General features: G+C 29.5%; 2 protein-coding genes across 3 annotated transcripts; one reads left to right on the forward strand and one right to left on the reverse strand.

Moving 5' to 3' along the window:
• The first annotated feature begins 11,872 nt into the window (after positions 1 to 11,872).
• Positions 11,873 to 13,502, forward strand: LOC126674557 (dof zinc finger protein DOF5.4). Its single transcript, XM_050369026.2, has one exon. The coding sequence runs from the start codon at positions 12,145 to 12,147 to the stop codon at positions 13,114 to 13,116; it is 972 nt and encodes a 323-aa protein (XP_050224983.1). The 5' UTR covers positions 11,873 to 12,144; the 3' UTR covers positions 13,117 to 13,502.
• A 6,538-nt stretch (positions 13,503 to 20,040) lies between these two features.
• On the reverse strand, positions 20,041 to 23,463 carry LOC126671068 (uncharacterized). Of its 2 annotated transcripts, none has more exons than XM_056105266.1 (6): positions 23,388 to 23,463; positions 23,012 to 23,084; positions 22,642 to 22,799; positions 21,455 to 22,281; positions 20,583 to 20,806; positions 20,041 to 20,395 (listed from the first exon to the last, which is right to left on the reverse strand). In XM_056105266.1, the coding sequence occupies exons 3-6, from the start codon at positions 22,775 to 22,777 to the stop codon at positions 20,245 to 20,247; spliced, it is 1,338 nt and encodes a 445-aa protein (XP_055961241.1). In that variant the 5' UTR covers positions 22,778 to 22,799; positions 23,012 to 23,084; positions 23,388 to 23,463; the 3' UTR covers positions 20,041 to 20,244. The 2 variants fall into 2 exon arrangements, with proteins under 2 accessions (XP_055961241.1, XP_050220725.1); XM_050364768.2 differs by lacking the exon at positions 23,388 to 23,463 and adding an exon at positions 23,185 to 23,289.
• Between the last annotated feature and the right edge of the window lie 728 nt (positions 23,464 to 24,191).

Here is a 24,191-nt window from a genome sequence, read left to right on the forward strand (position 1 = left end):
GACACTGCTTGCTTGTTTCAATCTGTTTTTGAGAGTTATGAAGAATCTGATGAGAGTTTTAGGTCTGATATGGCTGAATGCATTCCTACTTTTGTTGATTGGGAAAATGTGAAGAAGTTTGCTACTTGCTTGTCATATTTCTATGTCACAACTTTGAGAATATCTGGGTCTTTGTATGTCACATCTAACATGCATTTTCAAGAGATTGTTGACCTTTCTATCATGTTAGATGAAATGCTTAATAGTGAGGACCATCAGATTATTCTAATGAGCAGAAAAATGAGGGAGAAATTTAACAAATATTGGGGTGATCCCCAGAAGATGAATAATCTGATTTTTTTTGCACATGTTTTTGATCCTACCAGTAAAATGAAACATTTGTTGTTTGCTTTGAAAGCTCTATTTGGTCCTGAGCAAGGTCTTAAGTTATTTGACACTGTGAATGATAAGCTGACAATCCTGTTTGCTGAGTATGAAAAGGCTTATGTACATGGTGGTTCATCTGCTTATGTTAGTCTTAGTCAGTCTTCAGAGGCTGTTTCTGCTCAAACACCAATCCTGCCACCACCTGCAAAAAGACATATGTCCCTTATGAAGGCCAAATTTGATGAGCAGAACAAGGGTAGTGATTCTGGTAGTAGGAAATCTGAGCTGGAATTGTACCTGAGTGAGGCTGCGGTTGAGAATGATGATGATTTCAATATTTTGAAGTGGTGGAAGCTAAACTCAGGGAGATTTCCAATCCTTTCGAGGATGTCTCGAGATATTCTTGCTGTCCCTATCTCTACTGTTGCATCTGAATCAGCATTTAGTACTTCTGGAAGATTACTAGACTGCTTTAGGAGTTCTTTAACTCTAAGATTGGTGGAAGCATTGGTGTGCACTCAGGATTGGCTTAGAGCAGAAGCTTGCCCTTTGGTGATTGAAGAGTGCCTCGAAGAATTGGAACCCTTTGAGCAAGGTTATGTCCTTAAACTAACTTTTATTTATTATTTGATTTGTAATTTCTTTTATATTTAGAACTATCTAATAGTTTATGTTCTTGTGTTGTTGGTTCTTAATGCAGGGTTGCCCAACTAAGAAGTTGGACTCTTGCTCATTTTTGCTTTTGTGGCAACTTGGTGTGGAAGCCAATTTTGCTGTTGTTGCCTAATGCTGCCTGTTGCCTAAAGCCTGATGCTGCTTGTTGCCTTGGTTGTCCCTGAAAAGTGGTGGAAGCACTTAACAAGGTTTTGAAAATTGCTTTACTGTTTTGCTTTACTGTCTATTTTAAACTTGTCTATTTGAAAGAGTTTCTCTCAAATTGCTTCATAAGCTTTCTGTTTTGGTTATAACTTATAACCTATGAATCTTCTATTACTTTTAAATTGCTTCAAAGCTTTCTGTTTTGGTTATAACTTATAACCTATGAATCTTCTATTACTTTCAAATTGCTTCAAAGCAATCTGTTTTGGTTATAAGTTATAACCAATGATTCTTTTATTGCTTTCAGATTGCTTCTTAAACTTTCTATTTTGGTTATAACTTATAACCTATGAATCTTTTATTGCTTTGAAATTGCTTTACTGTTTGGTTTTGGGCTATGACGAAGCTTCCACCACTTCAAAAATCTGATAGTATATAAGGCCTTGACATATTTGCATGATGAGGCTTTAATTTAGCCACCATGTGGATTACATCGCCTTATAAAGATGTGAAAACCTTATTCTGAGCCCCTGTTTTTAAAAAAAACATTTCATTTTTCTCTGATTTTAAAGTGTAAATACTTCTTTTTCAGTATAAAATATACTCTTTTCAAGTTTTTCAATTAGTTTTAATTGCCTCAATTCAGGAAATGTTCTTGTTCTGAATTCTGTGATTCTTCATTCCTGAGCTCCTGTTCTGCTTGGGTGCTGGAAATGGCTATTTTTGAATGCTATAGGCCGGCAGTGTGCATAATATACTGCATAGTTCAATTATATTTTTTGATAACTTTCACATATAATTTAATTTTGGATGAATGTAATCTATATAGTTCATTAGTTTTTGCTACTTAAGTTATTTTTGGATGAATGTAATATTTAGCTGTTCATTATTATTTTTGCTACTTCAGCAGTTAATTGGATGAATGTAATATTTAGCTGCTTAGTTTTTACCTTTTGCTAATTCAGTTAAGAGTAGACTTATGAGTTTGTGAATTGTGATGTTATTTTTCATTATTCAATTTTGAACTATTGTTAATTATGTTTCATTATTCAATGTAAATGAATTTTTTTGAAATGAATGAATTTTTCCTTGTATTTTTTAAGGCTTTATTGAATGTGGCCCAAGAAATTAAATGGGCTTTTTAAATGGCCCAAACCGTTTTAAATAACCGATACCGAACCGAACCGACCGAAATTTTCGGTTAAAAAATATTTCGGTGTCTGGTGAAAAAACAAACGGTCCGGTGTCTAAATTAACTAACTTCGGTATGACCGGTTTTGAAGATTCTGGAACCGAACCGGACCGAACCGACCGATGCTCACCCCTAATCACCCCCCTTCGTCCATAAAAATTTAATATTTTATAAACTTAAGCTCTATTTTAATAAATTTACTCGTTTGATAGTTTTTCCGATATGGATTTTAGTGTTTTTTTGCTTGAAAATTTAAGTTTTTATGTTTTTGTAGAGTGTTTTCTTAAATCTCTCAAGAATCTCTAGTGATTGTTCAAACTTCATAATCAATTTCTTGTAGATCTAAGATTTTTGGATGGATATTATTCTATCTTTTTAGAATTTCATTGAAGATGAGGATCGGAAATACTAAGTTTCAACGGATCAAGCGGATTGACGGTTAAATTGGAAGGACAAATCGAAGACCCGCTCCAACGGAACTTCGCTCTTAAGTTCTCGTCTGGTCCTTTTATGCGGAATCGATGTCTAGATTTGCCTAATTTCGATTTATTTTTTGCTTGTATCTTGGGTGGTTTATTAGTATTTTAGATCAATATTGAAAGATCATATATTAACTTTGTTATATGACTTTTCAATTGTAATTTTCTCTTCATCAATGGATTCTATTTTTTAAAAAACAAATAACTAATCTGAGCTAAAAGTAGAATTTAGGTCTAACAATGAATGATCAATCCTTCCTTTGATGTTAAGTGTGTGTGTGTGTGTCTATATATATATATATATATATATATATATATATATATATATATATATATATATATATATATATATGTGTGTGTGTGTGTGCGCGCGCGCGCGCGCGCGTGTGTGCGTGCGCGCGCGTGCGTGCGCGCGTGTACGTGTGTGTGTGTCTTTTAGCTTAAAGAAGGATTTTGGCTCGTATCCATGTGTAGTCTCAAAATTTTCCTCAATTTTAAGTGAATTCGGATGATGAGCAAGATTTAAAAAACCTTTTATGCTTTTTTGGTGTGGTGCGTTCCCACACTTTAAGTTGTGCGTTCGTACACCTCTTATTTTAGCTACTAGAACCAATAAAGCTTGCACATGGTGCAATTTCGGGTGTGCTTCCGTACATAAGATAGTGTTCATCCAGAGACCCTTTCCTTGTTGTGCTCACACAATATTTTCCACAACACAGCTATCAACTTCAAAACTTCATAATTTGATGTAGACAACTCGGAATGAGTTGGTTCTTGATTCTTTGAAAAATTTAGAATGTCTACTTTATTTCTCGTAAAGAATAGAAATTCATAAAAAGTTTTTAAGTACTTCAAAATCTTCAATTAATACAGTAGAGTCAATTTTACAAGTAGACACCTGTGCTTTGGGCGTTTATTTTCATTGGATATGCACTATATTCTAATATACTTCAATTTTGATTTTAAAGGCTTTCAAATGGCTTAAAGATCATTAAACAACGTTGACATGGTACTTGAAATATTCAAATACAAAAATAAATATAAAGAAGTTCAAAACAAACACTATATGCACGATTATGACTCAAAATACACATAAAAGGAAATAGAATAGAAAAGAGAGAGTGAACAAGGATTGGAATGAGCACATGAAAGGTGGGGTAGAATGAGGGATGGGGTCCAAAAACTGAGAGGATGCCTCCACTCCAACCGACTGGGCCTAAGTAACTTAGCCCTAATTTGTTGATGGCCATGGATTGTGACCTCCACTCACCAATACAATTATACAATATATTACCATTTCCCCCGATTCTTATAATTTAATTAAAAATATTTAATTTTATTTAAAACATGTTATGGTTTTTTAATCTATTTAAAAATAAATAAATTGTGTTATAAATAAATTGATCCGCTTATGCTTAAACTAATTTATATGATATCTAACTTTGTTGAATTTTATATTGTATCTTATTATTTAATCATTTTATATTTAAATTTGTCAGGTATACATGTTAATTGAATTTATACATATAAAGATGTATTACAAAATAATCTTTGTTTTTTTAATAAATTAGAATATGAGAATTTTTATTATTTCCTAAAAATGCATTATTTTCTTAAAAATGCATTTTAGTTACAAAAATAATTTAAATGATATAACTATATTTGGTCTTTCTTTAATCATATATGAAGCTCATTTTTAGATGCCTACAATTTATTGGAGTACATAAGTCAAATTCATTTGAATAGATGTTAATGGGGGCTTAAATTTGATCTAGCATGCACATTTTAAAATGGATGTTTGTTTCAATTATTTGTATACCAAATGTGAAATGTTCGACTCTCAATAATTAGTTTGCAGAATTGATAGATTAATGTAATCAACAGTTATTACTATTTTAAAATATTATTTATAATTGATTAAATTTTATTAAAAATTTAAATAAAAATTTTCAAACTAAAATTTATTATTTTTACAATTTATAATATCATTTAAACTATTTTAAAATATTATTCATAAATTATCTAAAAGTAAAATTGCTTGACTATAAGAGCTATAATTTAATTACTCATTAAATTAAATATTTACTATAATTTTTTTTCTTTTTTATTTAAATTTAATGTGTTTCATTTTATTTATATTATAATGAAAAACATACTAAAAATAATATATTTTCATTTAATATATTAATATTAATTTTTGTTTAAATCTTTTCAAACAAGTATTATATTTATGCTTTCTAGTACCACACCATCATTATATAAAACTTGGAAATCTAATGAAAAAATATAGTTGGAGAGAGAGGATGTGGACAAATACCAGAAGACCTAATTTTGGAGCCCCAAAGGCTGTCCCATGTGCATGTGAGCATGTTCCCATCAATTTGTCTCCAATCAAAATCATGTTCTCTAATTTCATTTGCTTTCTGATATTTTTTTTTTTTGATTTTTTAGGAATAATATTAACCCTTAAAATGTAAAAAAATTTCGTATTCAAAAATCTTAATTTTTGTTTGAATTCGAAATTGCGTTCGTACATTACATTAACAATCAATTGCTTTCAAAAAGAAAAACAATCAATTGGCAGTGTCATGCAATCCTTATCAATGATATTTTATAATTACTTTTCTTTTCATTTTTTCTTAAAAAGTTGAAAATATTTTTTAGTATCCTTTCCAAGGTGATGCTCATGCTTATCGAAATATAAAAAATATTAACATTTTTATTGAAAATCGTAATTTAGTTAATTAAATTTGATCACAACTGGAATTCAAAATTTTGCAGTTGGGGAGGTTCAATCCAACTATAAGAAATTCATATTATTTGTAATGTTGACATGAAATTCTTATTATGAAAACATAGACTTATGAATAATTTTACGCAAATTAAAAATATATATTTTGTAGTAATGTAAGTTTTTATTAATATTTTTTATTAATAATAAGTATTTAAAAAAAATTAAAAATATAAAATGTTTATATAATACAAATTTGAAAAAAAAATAAGAATGTAGTATAGAATTAACAAATAGATGATTGAATTATTAAGAAAATTACTTATATTTGTAAACTCAGAAAAAATAATAATAAGCTTTTAAGTAGGGTTTTTTTTTATATTTGCAAACTCAGAAAAAAAAGTAGGGTTTTTTTATATGTATATTTTAAACGATTTAAGTGCGCGTTTTAAAATTTACAACCGGCAATTTCATCTTTTTTTTCTATTAATGATCAAATGAAAACTCCATCTTTTATTTCTTAGCATTTTATGGTCCAACGTCATAATTCACTTGTTTTGTTCATTAAATTCTTTTATCAAAACTGCATCATTTGATAAAAAAAACATTTTAGATTAAAATTTTCAAAAAGTAATATAGGTGTCAATTTTCAAATATCATATTAAATCGCTAAACTGATAAACAATTAAACTTTTAGTTACAAATAAGTAAATAACATTTTGAAATATCTAGGGAGTTTAGTAACCGATTATGTTTGTATCTAATTCCATCGCCGATCTATCGTCGGCAGATTTCTTCCATATCGACGGAAATTTTGTCTCTAAATGACAGTTTTCTAGCTGTGTTTAAGCTTATAATCTCCATTTTTTTTGAACGAAAGGGCCAACGATCCTTATAAATCATACCTTAAATGGAGGTTTTTGTTTAATTTAACTTGGAAATGGTAGTTTATATGATAGCTATCGCATAACAATATAGTCAATGGACGGTTAATAATAGTGATAACAACTTTGGGATGTAGTGCTACGATTCAAGTGGTCACTTATCATGAACAGTCAATGGACGGCCGACTTGCCTTCGATATAGGTTTTAGGTGGCCCAAAATAGCTCTTTGTTTGAAATCTATCATGTACTAATAATTATGCACGAGACACAGAGATGGCGATGGAGATAGGCTACACATACTATGCACATCTATGGGTGAAAAATTGGGGGATTCAAGTTAAAATCGATTAATTTAATAATTTAGTAACTATTTTATAAATATTTACAAAATATATATTTCAACGCTCTCATATTTGCAAGGATATAATATGCATTTTTAGATTTTAATGGACAAAAAAAGAGTATGCATTACACTTACTAATAGTTGAAATATGCAAGTGTATGAAGGTCATAAGTAATAAATGATTAAGTATAGATATTGTTTTTTAAATATTAACTAAATAACTATCTATTACTTTATTTTCGTTTATCTAAAGTTTAGAAATTCAAATAAATATTGTAATAAAAATGATATTGTAATAAAATTAATATTGTGATTAAATAATGTGAATATGAATATGCAATAATAATTAATTGACTCTAATAATGATCTAATCAAGAATTAATACTTTATTGATTGATTGGCAATTATATTTACTATTATTTCTTAAGATCCAAGCCACCCTAAAGTATTAATCATGCTTTCTCGAATTATTAACCAACAAAATCCTAACTCAACCTATTAGAACAAATTAGTTCACTTTCGTACAATTAATTTATCAAACAACTACTCTAATTAGAATTATGAAGAAAACTCTCAACATGTAATTAAACATTAAGCTGATGTTTAGAGGTCTATTAAACTATCATCGCTTAACATATAATCTTAACACAATTCATAATCATGGCGATCAAGTATAATTAAACATTACGAACAATAAACATCACAAAAGCAAATTAATAAACTAATTAAACATTGTAGAATTAAGCTTAATATAAAGTTTAATTGCTTATGTAAATGATAAAAACAAGAAAGAAGCAAGCCTCTCGAGCTTGATCATCTGTCGTCGATTTCGTGCTTCGGTTCTGTCATTCTTCTCGTGTTTGACAAATGAAATATGCAGAATGCTCTATGCTAAATTGCTAATGCAGGAATTATCCAAGGAAAATATGCCCATGTCAATCTCTACCTATATGAAGTTTTGTGATAATCACTATTATTAAGGAGATAAATGTTCGAGGTGGTGGCTAAGTGGGTGCATATACTGCCAAAATCATGCTATATCTATTTAAATTAGGAGCAAATATTTTGACATTTACATATCACGCAATTTATAATTTTGCCTTTCATGTAAAAAATTAAATAAAATCTAAAAATGTTATTGTCCTTTCTACTACAATAATTCCTACTCTTCGCCCCCCACCTCGAACTTAATGTACGAGACAACTATAGCATAGAAAAAACTCCGGACAAAGAAAAATATCCCCTTAAATTTTTAACCTCCTTACAAATGGAGCTCCCAAAGTACAGGTATCATCTGCTTAATATAACATGCCCACCTTCGAAGGAAAAATGGGCCTCCCGGCCTGAACTGCCATTTCTTTTTCTTGGTCAAAAAATATTTCTACTCATAATAAGCACTCTTTCTTACTTGCTACAAAAAAAAAGAGTATATTTTTTATTACGTTTTTGCGTCGGTTGGTCAACTAAGTTAAAAAGACTTAACTAAAAAAATTAAATTTAAATTGAGTTCTTAAGTTTATTTTTAACATAATTATAAATAAAAATTATATTTTTATAAAATATAATAGTTTAATGAATCCATTATATACTCTTTTTATTTTACAAATCAAAAAATTATCTTTTAAAAAATTAATAAATTAATAAATTATTCATAAAAAAAATGAATAAATTAAATTCATTAAATTACTAAATATCATAAAATAAATCATTAAACTTTAAAAATTAAAATTAAATTAGATAAATTAATTAATTCATTTTATTTAATTGACTAACATAAAAAAATGACTTAAATATTAATAAAAATAAAAGTGAAAAATATTATTTAATTTTTAAATTAAGAAAATAAAACTATAAATTATGATATATTAAAAATATAGCAATTTGCTCTGAAATTAGTTATCATCTTTGAAGCAGTGATAGTGGTGGACAAATGGATCTTCTCTATTCCATTGACTAAACTATTGCATCCTTGCCGATTTTATATTACTGTTTTCAAGAGCTGCAAAGCTGAAATGTAAATGTGTTCGGACTCTAAATAAGTCGACACTTATAAGTGGGGTTGGACCAAATTTGACATTCATGATGCAATACTTGTGCCCAATTTTGAACTAGTCATTGTATTTGAAATATTTTTGAGCAAATTACTATAAAACCCCTCACATTTGATATAATTCACACTTTAATCCCTCCTGTTTGAAAATTAAACTATGTGGCCTCTCATTTTTACTTCTGTCAACATTTTAGTCCCTCCATCCATTTTTAGTGTTAGTTAACGAAGTCAAGGGACCTATAGGTAAATTAATTATCAAATCTGAGGGACGAAATCGTTGACAAAAACAAAAGTGAGGGTGAAATAGTTGAAAAAAACAAAAGTGGGGGACTATATAATTTCATTGACTTCGTTGACTAATATCTAAAATGGATGGGAGGACTAAATCGTTGATAAAACCAAAAGTGAAAGACTATATAGTTCAATTTTCAAAAAAGAAGGACTAAACTGTGAATTATGTCAAATATGAGGGGTGTCATAATAATTTTCTCAATATTTTTTCATACCATTAAATTTTATAAAATGTCACTTTATTTTGAAATACAACCATTAAGTTTAAAATCGAATACACTTGGATAACTTTTATCCTGAATTTCTAAATTCATCAAATTTTTAATTAAAATCATTTTATTTTAATTTGTCATAGTAAAATCTTTGACTTTTAAATGGTATAATAAAAAAAATTATCATCAATTTAATAGCTTCTTTACCAACAAATACATACGTAAAATGCCTACAACACAATTGTATGGGTAGGGATGAGTAGAAAACAATTGACAACGATAAATCGGCCTGAATTATAAGTCTGGTTATATTTGATTTGATTTGATATGATAAAAATAATAATTTTTTAGTTTGATTTGGTTTTCGACATAGAATAATATTATTAGTTTAAATTGAACTGACCAGTTTTTCAGTTTAAAAATTTGAACTTTTTTAAATTTTGATTCGGTTTCATTTTAAAAATATAAATGTTTTGGTTTGATTCAGTTTGACAGAATGTACATCTGTAGATATAACTGCGTACAGTAAAAACTGATATGATAAACGAAAGCCGTTAATACAAAAAAAGTAAATTTCAACAATACTGAAAATAATCATTTATTAATATTGCCGGGATGTTATTTTGTCATTGATGTGCATTTCTATTATTTGTCGTTTTAATTTCAAAATCAACTATATTCTAGGCCTTCTTATTAATATCTTCCGACAAAAGGTTTGTGAAAATGGACGGGAAAAGTTATTAAAATTATAATTACATATTAAAATTAAAAAAAATAATGAAAAAAAGACAAAGAAATATAAGGATTGTAGATGAAAATCACCCATTAAAATTGATCTAAATTAATAAATGTAATTAATTTAAAATATCCATATGTTTTTAATTGATAGTTATTTAAAAATAAATAAATGTTTGATTATATTGCTAATTAATGTAGAATCAAAATGCATTAAAAATCACAATTTAAAATTGATTAACAAATTAATATAAGAACTAAATTTGAATCATTATTAGAACGATAAATCATTAACAGGAATAGCATATATTCAAAGACTGACATCTTTTTCGAACACTTTTATCTTCATATTCAATGTGAGATGAAGTAATTTATGCTCGACTCAAAGATAATCATTTTGATTACAATTAGTCATTTTAAAAAAATACATTAATAAATTCTTTTATTTTTCTAAAAATTTCTTTGAAGCAAAATGTAATTTTCTAAATAAATAAATGTTTTTGTTTTTTTTTTTGGTCGGAAAACCGCATTTCATTTTCCTTCTATCTATATCTATATAAGTTTTACTAATTTTATATTTATATAATTGAGAGGACTAATAGAGTTCTCTCATTGATTCTCATCAAATAGAGTATTCTCATTAGTTCTCGTTTTTTTCAAATCATTTATTTACATTATATTTTTCTCAAAAATTCGTAACATTACTATTAAGTACTCCAATATTAATAAGATAAAAAAAAATCAAATTATTTTAAAGCCTTTCATGCTTTTTATAATTCACAGTTTGGTGTCCATTGTTTGAAAATCAAACAATTTGATACTTCAGCTTTAATTTTGTAGACTGTAAGGCTTTTTTTGTTAAATATAGGTACCAAAACGTTAACTAAATAGAATGTGAGATATCAAGTCATTTAAAAATAAAGTACCAAATTGTTAACATAATTAAAATTGAGGTATCAAATCATTTACTTAATTGAAATTGAGGTATCAAATTGTTTGAAAGCAATTTTAATTATTAATGGAACTGAAAAAATGACCTTATACTTTAAAAAATTAAAACTGACATGCTAAATCGTTTGATTTTTAAATAAAAAAATACTCCCTCCGTTCTACTAAGATAGGCCATTTGGACAAACACGGGAATTAAGAAAAAAAATAGTTAGATTAGTTAAAATTAGTTTTTTTTTTCATTTTTAGCTTTACATAATTTTTTAAATAAATAAGTAATATATTGATGACTAATTTTTATATTGGTGTATTTGCATTGGTATTAAAAATCGACATTTACTCCATATTGAAACATGGAGAAATTAATTAAGTTGAAGATAACAATATATATTTATTAGGGGTAACTAATACCTTTATTTTTAAATTTACTAACCAAAAATAGAAAGTGGCCTATAATTTAGGACGCCAAAATAGAAAGGTGGCTTTGTGGGACGGAGGGAGTATTAAACTGTAAATTATAACTAACATAATGGATTTTAGAATAATTTACTCTAAAAAAATAAGCATTTTATGATATTTGAGGACTCACCTATTCAGAAGTGAAACGTGGCAGCTTCTCAACCAAATGTACTGACACCGATTCAAGCAATGAGCAGATAAATCGGGGGTGGCCGACAAGCAGACTACCTGATTTTTGTGGACAGCAACTCCCCCTCTTTCTTCCCCGTCCACGTGTTCCTCATTCAACGGCTCGATCTTATCCCCCGACTCGTACGGTCCAACATCCCCATGCTCTCTAAATCCCAATCCACGCCCCCATATCACGCCTCCTTCCCTCCATCTTCTCATGTCTAATTTCGAGTTTCTACATCTCCAAGGACATTCTTCGTAAATTCAACCACTATCCAGGGGTAGTTTGGGCATTTTAGCCACTTAAAAAAATTAGGCTACTAGAAGATTTTGAAGGGGATATTTGTCAGAGTACAGAATCCTCTTCTTCTCTCTTGCTTTCATACTCTTATCATCTTCTTAAACACGCTTCTGTCAGACATTTTCACAAACACATAGCCGACACCAGAATTTCATATCAGAAATGCAAGATATACACTCTCTTGGAGGCGGTGGTCGGTTATTCGGCGGCGGAGGAGGTGACCGGAGACTAAGGCCACACCATAACCTAAACCACCAAGCAATGAAGTGTCCTAGGTGCGACTCACTCAACACAAAATTCTGCTACTACAACAATTACAATCTCTCGCAGCCACGTCACTTCTGTAAGAGCTGCCGTCGCTACTGGACTAAAGGCGGCGTCCTCCGTAACGTCCCAGTCGGCGGTGGTTGCCGTAAAACAAAACGTTCCAAGCCAAAACAACAAAACGCTACCGCAACAGACACCACCTCCGCCGCCGTCACAACTTCTAATACTACTCCATCTGAAGCTCAACAGCAAGAGAACGAGAGAAAATCGTCGAACTCGCACTCGAGTAGCGAAAGCTCGAGCTTAACGGCGACAAATATTACAACCGCTGCAAATTTAGAAGCAGTATCAGCTCATTCATCAAGCTCGGCTTCCAATACAGTAATGAACGGGCTTGACGAGTCAAAACTGTTCGTCCATCCGAACATGAACACGAGTTTTTCGAGCGGTTTATTAGAGCAAGCATCAGACTGTGGAATATTCTCAGAGATTGGAAATTTCACTAATTTAATCACTTCAACATCTGATCATCATCATGATCAGTTACAGTTCGGATTTAATAACATGATGAGCCACCATCAGAGTCAGAATCTGATGCAGCAGCAAGGTAGTGGAGAGGATATGAAGATGCAGGAGATGAGGATGATGGATGATGATCAGACGGTGCATGTTGAGTTATCAGGTTTGCAGAATAGATCAGGGAATGGAGATGGATTTGGAGCGTTGGATTGGCAAGGGAGTAACGGTGGAGATCAGAGTTTGTTTGATCTTACGAGTGGTTCTGTTGTTGATCAGAATAATTACTGGAGCCAGAGCCAGTGGAGTACTGTTCATGATCAGGATCAACCTGGTTTATATCTCCCGTAATATTCATCTTCTTTTGTTTTTTTTTTTATTCCTGAACTTTTTTAAAAGAGGAATTAATTAGAAGTTTAATAAGAAAAAAACTCTCTTAATTAACTAAATGGATTTAAAAAGAAAATTAAGAGAAAAATTATGAAAGAAATATATAGTATAACGACTTGTTTTCTCATTTATGTAAATTTTTAATTCTTAATATTTGGGGTTTAATTTGTTTGGGTTTGAAGTTTGATATTTTCATGTTTGATCATGTGCAACTAACTTGCATGTTAGTTCTTTGATTTTCTAATTTTTTTTTGAGGAAAATAGGAGAAGTTTCTGATGTATTATTATCCGAAATTTGAACTAAATCAAAATATATAGAGAAGAAATTAGAGTTTTTGTTTGCTTAATTTCTATCTATTTCTAGGTTTCGAATTTTACGGTCAATTTAGACTGATTTAACGTAATATATTTCTAATACTAACAACTAACATAGATTAATTTTTTTTTGAAAAAAAATCGTAAATTTTTAAATATTTTACTAATTTAAACCAAGTTTATAGTTTTTTATTTAGCTACCGAAAACCTAGAACACTTGCTTAAGAGCGTGCCACATCACGAAGATAATGATGCATGTACTGTAGGGGCCTACGTGTGTTCTGTAGAGTGGCATGCGGCCATGCGTGATTATGAATCCACGTGGCGGTTGTGGTGGGGGCCTTAGTGTCAATGTGGGATTACCTAGAGTTACGTTCATTGGGACAGTGAGAGTCGGTTTGTCCTGAGGGGTGGTTTGATGCGAAAAATGATGCTGACGTGTGTGTGAGAATTGTTTGTGGGACCAGGATTAGGTGGTAACTGAGTGCGTAGGGGACCGAGTGAGCATGTGCAGAAGTGGGTCTGCCGTACGAGTCACGCATTTGGTGGATATTTAAAAGAAAAGTTTGATACTCTAGAGTAGACTTAGTCTGACATGTCATCTGTAGACTGAACTAAAGACATTATAAAATACTTTCTCTGTCTTAATAAAGTTATTAATTTTACTTTTATCACACAGTTTAAAAAAAAAAATTATTATTAATGAATTTTATAAAATTTATCTTATTTTTCTTGTTCCTATTTAATATGGAATCTACTTACAATTTACTTTAAATTTACTCATTAGTGTATTTTTAATAGGGATGATATAAGAAAATTGAGTGTAAAAATTAATGATTTTTTAAAAGCGAACAAGAGTTTTGGGACTAAATTTTTTTTAAAGTGGACAATTCTATTGGGACGGAGGGAATATCATTTAAATATTACTATTAAAATATATAGAAGAATAACAAATGAAATTATATTATTATTATTATTTAATGACGTATTATAATATTATTCGCCTAGTTTACAAATAATGTGGTAGATTGAGTATTTAATTTTTTTTCTATTGATATAAAGTTATTACACACCTACATTTTATAGTATTGAAATTATTCAAAAGTGGAAATAAATAAAAATAATTATTTAGATAAATTGTACACATCCTTCTCTGTTTTTAATTTAAAATAAATTATAAATATTCAATTATCATTTAAGTAAATAAATAAAAGATAAATTAAAAAAAATTAATCCTTTTATTTGTTATAGAAAAATTTATTAATTTGAGACGGAAAGTTATTGTTTTAAGATGCCTAATCTTAGAACAAATAGAATATTTATTCAAAAAAAATAGAAAAATTATAATTTAATGATATAAATAAATTGTTTAAATTTGACATTTTTAAATTCAAAATTTTAATATAACTAAAGAAGGCTTAACATTAAAAAATATTTCATCATTTCAATTATTTTCATTATAACACAAACTTTCAAAATCGTAAATTTTACTGTAATTTCAAATTTTCAGTTTTTATTCTATTTGTTTTTTAGATTTAGATTTTTTTTACTTCTAAAAAAATTTCAAATATACTCCTGATATATAACACGTTGTCTGAATAATCCCATGATATTTTAAAAGTATCAATATGTAAGATATATTTAAACTTTTTTTAAGTGGAAAGACTATAATTTAAAAAGATGGGTACAATCAAAAGTAAAAATTATAAAGTAAGATAAAATTATAAAATTGACGATTTTAAAAGTTTAGAGTATAAAAAAGGTAAAATATTTTGGATTATTAAACTTTCGAAAAAATTACAGTGATTATTGAATCTTTGACTTATCTATTTTTGCAATTTGTTGATCAAAGTTTATTGCCTTGTTTTAATGCAGATGAGAATAAGTAGTTGCCCATAATTGAATGAAAATTTATGGGTTTTGTGTATGTTGTTCAGTGTGTACATCATGACTAAACTAATAGGTGTTCCAGTTTGGAAGTCATTATTGGTACGGTGTTTAGAATGCAAATATAGTTGTTTTTCTCATGAGCATTCTGTGGAGGTTAAGTGGAAGTCGGTAGTTGTAGGGTTTCGGATGACTTTCGGATAGAAGTGGTCCATTGTTTTTGAAAATTTGGTACTCAATTTTGAAGTGGGCCTTTTGAACTATGAACTATGTCTATCCTGCTTTGATATTCAAGATTTTTGAGCTCTCGTATCTTCTTGACTAAGAACTCGATGTGCATATATCTGTACGTAGGGTGTACATTCGGACCGGACCTGTTCATGAGTTGTCTGTCCAGACTCGTCCGCTTCATGTCGAGCTTGAACAATGTTTTTCAAATCCGGCCCTAAAACTCGTTTTTTTATGGACGGAGTTAAACTTTAATATTGTTGGCCTTGCTTAAATTCGGTCCGAACCCGTATAAAATTTATGTTTGAGCCAAATTTTAATAGTGAATTTTAAATCCTGAACCAGACTCGGCCCGAGTTTAGACTTGTATTTAAAAAGCCAAGCATGTCCTTATCCGGCCAATGAAGATATCTAATTCGGACCGATTGGTTTGGTTCAGTTTGATAATAAAAAAAATCAAAATTGATTTATTTATTTTAAAATAAAAGTTAAATTGAAATGACGTATAAAATTTAGTTTGATTCGGCTCGATTGCTGTTTTAATCAAAATACAAACAGAAATTTCTGTTTCAAAATTGTAAAAGTTAAATATAAAACAAAAACAAAAAATGTGAAGATATAAAATTTAAAAATCGTCTAAATGAAATTATATATATGTATTATAATTTTTTTTATAAAACTTTACTATACACTTTAAAGTTATATTATATATACGTAGTTTGGTTTTTCAAAACTGAAAATCAAATTAAAATATATTTTTGAAAATGTATAACAAGTGAGCCAAATTGAATATTTTCCATTTTGCTAGATTTCTGTTTTTTTTTGTGTGGTGCACCTTATTTATGCGCATGTTGCTTGATTTTTATTTGGAAGTAAATTTTTTTATATAATTAGGAATTTTAAATTTTTAAACTATAAATTTATAATATATTCAATAAAAAAATTATGTTTAAGTGGTACATATACACTGAGCGGAACAGTTCATTCTATTTTGAATTGAATGATTAGTTCTTGATTCTCATTCAAAAAATTTGTAACTACATATCAATGAAGCAATTTGATTTTTCAACTATATGAAAAACTTTCAAGAATGTTTAAACTTACTCCAAAATGGACGTGTTCTCCTCAATTTCACACGTCAATGTCAAATTTTCTTGACTTCATTGTGATAAATTTAATCACTCAATAAACTAAATTTTATCAAACTTTGTCAACTCGTTACCGTTTAACGAAGATTTTTCAAATTCATAAACTTTACATCCATAGATCTTGAATTTAAGCAATTTGATTTTTCAAATTCATAAAGTTTGAACAGTTCATTCTATATGAAAATTTATTTTATAAATTTGTAATATGTTTATAATAGAATTGTCACTAGTATTTAAGCAAAAATTCTTAAAATACACATTAGATATCAACCCAAATTGAATCTGGATAATAATCCCAAATGAAAACTAAACGTTAAAAAATCGGGTTAATTATGTTTTGCGACCAAACCTACCAACCGAACATTTAGATAAATAAAGCTGTTGATCGAGTTATTTTTTGGCCCGAATTTTGGGGGGGGGGGGGGGGATCTGATTGTGGCTTAAATATGAGCCACTTTCATAATCACTCAATACACATACAAAACAATGCCTAACCGATTATTATAAATGACAATGTGTTATTGGAATATAAATAACTAATTAACTAGTATGCAAAAGATCGTAAAACAAAAACAATTATGATGTTAACCACCTTCAAGTAGGAGCATACAAGTCTTTGTTTTACAAGCTGGTTATCTGATGAAACTCGGAGGAGATGAAGAAGCTTAGAATAATTTTTTAGGTTAATTCATAAAAAAATCACGAACTTTATGTGGAGTTTCATTTTAATCATGACTTTTAAAAATTGTCATTTAAAGGCACAAACTTTCATTTTATTTCAAATCTATCATAAAAGTAAAATTCTGTGTATTTTATTTGACTAAAAATTCCTAATCCTAAATACTCTAACTGAAATATAATAAGATTTGATGTTATTTAATAACATGGGTCTTTAATTAATTGTTTAGTGAAGAATTTAGTTAATAAAAATACACTGAAATGATAAATTTGAAACAATATGAAAGTTCGTGTCTTTAAATGACAACTTTTAAAGATCATGATTAAAATGAAACTTCGTGTAAAGTTCGTGATTTTTGTAGAAATTAACCCTAGTTTTTTTTAGAAACCAAATGACCATCGATCTTGATGTGCTTTGTCCGTTCATATCACACTAGGTTTTGAGCTATATACAGGGCATACTGATTATCACACAACAACGGGGTAGGCTAAGGATAAGTGATACCAAGATCATGAAACAAATTAGTGTATGTTAGATTCAATCTTAAAACCAATTATTGTTAAGTGAAGATGTTCAACCAATATTTAAATACTTGTCTATTTACAAACACAAACAATGTGGAATACTCTCACTTCAACACTTCGCCCTCACTTGTAGTGTTTCCGGGCAGAGTAACCAATCATTCCTCACGCATTATATGTGGGCCGGGTCAAATTCAAATTGTGTGAATGAACAAGACTTTAATATCATGTTAGATTCCATCTTAAAAGCAATTGGTATTAAGTGAAAATGCTCAACCAATATTTAAATACTTTTTCATTCACACATACAATCAATATGAAATACTCCCATTTCAAGAGAGTAAACATAGTATCTCAAATGTAATGATAGTACTCAATCCCATTTCAAGAGAGTAAACATAGTATCTCAATGTAATGATAGTACTCAGTCCCACTTCAAGAGAGTAAACATAATATCTCAATGTAATGATAGTACTTAGTCTCATAGGAGCTCCTAAAAACAACAACTTGTTTCTTATACTTCTAAAAAATCCATAGATGAACCAACAAAAATACAATATCCTGTGACTAAACACCTAATATCTAAGCATGACACCCAATCTGAATAAGAAAAACCCTTAATGACTAGTGTAGTATGATGTAGCATAAATTTACATATCATTTTAGGTATCTTGACAGGAGGAACTTGAGCGGATCACTTCGAAGCCGGAATTCAATCGGAAGCTCGTGTCAACGAATTTGAGAAAGTTATACTTCAAAACTACAAAAACCTATGAAGAATCAGCAAATGTATCCTTTTTCGATTCTCAGATGCTTATTATTAATACTAGATCATTTGATGATCCTAAATGTTTAGGTTGATGTGATTAACATCAAATTGTATATATATTTCAATTTTGAACTTGAAATTGATAAAAATCAGCAAAATTCAATTTGTTTTGGATAAGTATAGCTAATTTCTCTTTTATAAATTTCCATTCTCCTACAAATTTGATGATACAACGACTAGTAACAGTCATAGGCTAAAATAAGAGAGGCATTATTAGATGGTCCAAAGAATAGGGTAGCCATGTAGCCATGGAGATGGCCAGGATGTGACCTGCTGAGGAGGATAGTGCCCTATCACATTCCAATTGCCTCAAATGACCCACCCAACTCAAACTGTTGTGTGACCACACCACGGGCTTGTGTTCTGCTTTGCCTTGGCAACTCCAAGTGACGATGGGTCATGGACCGTCACTAGAACAATACTTGTATTATTTTGCCATAAGATATGCTGGTCCTTTATTAGATTCATGGTCCTAGTTATATATTAGCCCTTAATTTTTTGGGCAACTGATTTTGATGTTGCATTTCCTCAACTTGGTCTTTTTTGTCTACGTTAGCTTAAACCGAATTAACTAATTTAACAGATTATTAGGTGAATTAATAAAAATTAGTAGTATTATGCATATTTTTATAGGTTTAATCGAATTAACTAAATAATCTAATCGGTTCGTCTTACATTAATCAGTTTAATGTTCATCTTATTTTATATACACAATTTATACACCTTACCTCATATACTGATTTAGACAATAAAATGATTTTCAGACTCTGTATTTTGAATCCTTATGATGTTACTTGTTTTGCAGGTTGTTCTTCAACAGATTTGAGTTATCTTTCTGTTAATTCTGACTCCAATTGGCAATCTCCCGCACAGTGGAACGGTCAGAAGGATCCAAACATATATTCTTTGGAAACCACTATGATACTAAAGTCCCATGGGTTTTCTAAAACTGAAATAAGTGAATAATGTATGCTTAAAGTTTAGTGCTTAGAAATGTAACCTTTCATCATTGCTCTGTCTGATAATTATAGTCCTTAGATGAGATAACGCTACGGTTTTGAGTCATACAGGTTCAATGTATTTCTCGATGTGGGGAACCCATGATCAGCGGCGGAACTGCCCTTAGACTAGGATAGGCTCTAGCTCGGACTGAGATCAATTTTTTTATAAAAAAAATAAATTAGAGTAGTATTTGTACTGTATTTAAGACCAGAAAAAGGTTATTTTAAAATGGTGTTTTTTTGGTCATCTAACAAACAATTAAACGTTTACACATGATCAACACAAAGCAATCAGGCTGAAGAAGCTATAAAAGCCTTTTAATGCAAAAATATTATTAAAAAAAGGCTCATTAGTGCAAAATTATATATATCTCCAGTTCTCTGCACTATATCTACAAACTCCACGCTCCAAATGAGGGGAAGAACAATAATTAATTAATTAATTAAAAGGCATTAGAAAAATGAAAAATTATTTAAATTTTCACTCCTCTTTGACGGTTTTACAGCAAGCCAGAACTCGCCACCGCGATTGCCTTCGCACTCGTTTCTTGTTAACAATTGGCGTCGGCTGCCATTGTTTCCGATCAGCATTCACCATTGCTGCAGGGCTTCCAGTCCATTCTGCAACCATTCTGCACATGTTCAACCAACCAAAATAAGTGATCGAGTCCAAAAAAAACTTCAAAAGAATTGAACGAGGAGCCGTATGAGGTGAAAATCTCATGTACGGTTTGTAGAGTGACAGTAAGGGTGACTTATCTGTCAACTTTTCAAACTTGATTTCAAGAATGATTAATAATTAAATGGAATAATTTTTACATTGGGAAAGCGAAAGAATACGCGCTGGCTGTGCTGCTACTTGATTTGAGGCTAATCGGCCCAGAATGAGGATCATCAGCTTCGATTGAACTGGAGTCTCCGTCGTGATCCCGCCTGTTTAAGCTTTGGCTCCTACTTTTTGACCTTTCCGGTGACCGGGAATTTTCAGGTTTATCAGTTTCAAGAACCTGGTCAGAGTCTTCCGCTGGTTCCTTGCTTGGAATCTGTAAGTTCTAAACTAATTAGAAATCAGGCCGCTAAGTGCTATGAGCTAGTTCTAAGTAGCCATTAAGAACGCTGCCGTTTTGATTTTTGGCTAAATGTAAAAGTAAATCAGAATCATATAGCTAATTCAAGAGAAATGTGGTGATTTTTATTTACAAATACTCTTTGTTCATATCTAGGGAAAATTAATATGATTACAAGAAGATTAATTGCAAAATAAATCATAAACTTTTACGTGTTTTGTAACTAAAACACAAATTTTACATATTAACGATTTTTAATAATTTGAAACACCGCATTTCGATACAAAAGATATTGTATATATGTCAAAATATTGTATATTTTAGTGTCTACATCAACAAATTTTTCATCAGAAAATTGGGTCGGTCTTTTTTTATTGAAAAAAAATTTATAGTTTGTGTATAATATCGCCATGATTTAAATTTTGTAATGTAATTTTAAAATATGCTAAAATTGATGATTTATTTTATATTTAAGCCTTAAACTACTTCTTTTCTTAAAAATTATAGTTTCTTTGTACTTAAATACGTAATTATTTAATACCTAAAATTTAAGAGGACCAGCTACTTTTAAAAATTAAAGAGAAATAATAATTAATTATGATAGATGGATTAATGATCTCTTACCTCTTTATAAGCTTGATGATAGCTCCTCAAAATCTTATCAGCAGGATTATCAATCCAATCGTCATCTCCACCATCAAAATCATCTTCATCATCCATTGTTAACCTCTTGTAACCATTCTGTAAAAGCTCATCTTCAGAATTATCAGAATCACTTCCATCAAAATCTCCATCATTTCCATTTATCAACATTTCAGACTGATCTTTATATTCGTATTTAATCAAATGAACTGTATCATCATGATCAATCATCAAAAGATCTTCAACCGCGTCTTCAAAATCTTCTTCGTCTTCAATCGACGAAAATCTTCTCGAAATCCGTTGTTCATTGTTCTGAGCCTCTAATTCTAATTCGTTTGCTATACAGGATAGTCTGGCTAGGGTTTCCGTAGTCGAATCGCTGCTTTCGGAATCATCGTTGTCGTTGTCTAGCATTGATGATAAAATATTAGTACTGTCTAACTCGGAATCCTGATGAGAAGTTGACTCGGATTCCATGAAAATGTCCTTGAATAGATTATAATTGCTGTCTTGGAAAAATGCAACCATTTCTGGCATGTTAAAATCTTCTGCTAGGTCTCTTTTCAGATAAACTTTTCTTCTAGCTCTGCTTCCTTCTGATTCTTGTAATGGATTGTCAGGATTCGGAAAAAGATTAGATTCTGTTTTGTTCTTGACGATTCGATCCTGGTTTTTGTTTCTGTTGAGTTTAAAACTAGTTCTTTCTTTCTCTCGGAATCCTTTCGACTCGTGGGCGTTGTCAATGAACTCGAACGACTTGTAAACAGGCATATCGTGTAGGTTTAAATGTTCGTACAAGGAATCTGAGTCTGTGATCATTGGTTTTTCATTCTCGTTAGAAACCAAAAGATAACAAATAGTTCAAATAGTATAAGCGCTAATCATAATTCTTTACAATTGTTCGAAATTATGAATTTTCTGTTTTTATTTTTTTTACAATTCGAATCAGAAGATTAGAATCCTCTAAAGTGGATTCAAAATCCATCTTACACAAACATTAGCGGTGATTGATCGGATTTCCAATGGACGATTCAAATTGCAAAATTTAAAATTTATGGTGAAATTGCAAAATATGTTATAGTTCATAATTTAATTGTCTAATTACAAATAAAAATCAGTCAAATGCTTAAACATGATAAATTAAAAGAGTGGATATGAAAAGATCTTACCTTTAAATTCATCATCTTTTTCATCAGCATAAATCATATTCAATTCTCTAATGAACCGGAACATTTTTGGTGTTTCAAAATTTGCTTGATTATCATAAGTCAATTTGCTGTATTTCATCCTTCTGGCATCTAACATTAATTAATTCGAAGACATGGTCCTGAACCCAAAAATTAAATAAATAAATTACATTTTGGTAGAATTACAAATGCAGGAATATTTAATGAATTATCATCAAATTAATAGTTTAAGATTAAAAAAAACAAAAATAGCAAACATACGGCCAATTTTTTAAAAAATTGCAGCCTGGTATTGTAATATGGAAATGCTTAACAAAATTAAGAAAATGAGTCGAGAAATCAGAAAACGCACCCGAGCTTCGGAAGTTCCATGTCTATTTGTTCTTTACTTTGGCACCGACCAGCAAACTGCAGATAACAAAAACCTTGCAATGAAAGCAACAGCAGATGTTAGTAGAAGGGCTTAATCTATATAATCATAAAATATATAATCAAAAGATGAAGCAATAATTTAAAAATAATTACCATGAACTTTATAAAAACATTAAAAAATGAAAAGAAAATTAATGAGAAGATGGAATAAAAAAGGAAATTGCGGCAAAATTAGTATGACAGGAAAATGATAAAAGAATGGTATATCTATATAAGAATTAGCTGTAAAAACAATAAAATCAAGAATTAAAAAAAAAAAAAAATTGAAAATGTCAAAGTGTATTATAGGGGCCAACCATTATAGGATTAGGGACATCCAATTATTTTGTCAAAAACAGTTTTTAGCTTATCTGTATATCAATGGATTTTATATTTAATCAACAATTCATTGAAACATATTCAATCTTCTTCTACCCAATTAAAACTGTCCATTACTTCAATAACCTTTTTGCCTTTTCACTCCTTGCATTTCTTAATGGTAAAATCACATATAAAAAATATAGGCTTAATCATTTAAAATTGTCCTGTTTTTTTTATTTTCTTTTATGTCCCAAATTTATAAAATTGTTAATTTTATCTCATTTTTCAATTGTATCCATTTATTTAAAAAAAATGTTTAAATATACTCTTCTTTTTATTTCATGTCGTTCCAATATATATTTCTACCATCAAAAATTCCAAACATGAAGGATATATTTGATTTTTTTTTTAACTCAAATATAAATAAATGGCCACGATTGAATCACAAAATAAAAAATGAATTAAAATTGACAAAAAATCTGGATATAAATAAAAAAATGCATGTGAAAAAATATTTTTTAATAATTAAATCAAAAATAAAATTGGTGATAATATATATTCTTATTCTTCTCTAAAAATAAAATAACACTAAATGTCTCTTTGGAATTCTTGTTTAAGAAAGAATATTATGATGGATAATATTGGTGGTTACCAACTCAGAGGGGGATACTATAATATAATCTTTTTGTTAGTACTAACCTAATATACAAATATTCAATTAATATTCTTCATAAGCACATCAAAACATTAAAATTTTGGAATCAATTTTCCTTTTAAACTTACATTGTTAAATAATGCAA

This window comes from Mercurialis annua, linkage group LG3 (genome assembly GCF_937616625.2).
Source record: "Mercurialis annua linkage group LG3, ddMerAnnu1.2, whole genome shotgun sequence".
Taxonomy (NCBI): Eukaryota; Viridiplantae; Streptophyta; class Magnoliopsida; order Malpighiales; family Euphorbiaceae; genus Mercurialis; species Mercurialis annua.

Excerpts from the sequence above, each read along its gene's own strand:
- LOC126674557 (XM_050369026.2), top strand. The coding sequence starts at position 12,145 with ATGCAAGATATACACTCTCTTGGAGGCGGTGGTCGGTTATTCGGCGGC.
- LOC126671068 (XM_056105266.1), bottom strand. The coding sequence starts at position 22,777 with ATGTTAGATGCCAGAAGGATGAAATACAGCAAATTGACTTATGATAAT. Across the intron at positions 20,807-21,454 it reads ATCATCAAGCTTATAAAGAG|ATTCCAAGCAAGGAACCAGC; the intron begins GTAAGAGATCAT and ends TAGAACTTACAG. Across the intron at positions 20,396-20,582 it reads TATTCTTTCGCTTTCCCAAT|AATGGTTGCAGAATGGACTG; the intron begins GTAAAAATTATT and ends GAACATGTGCAG.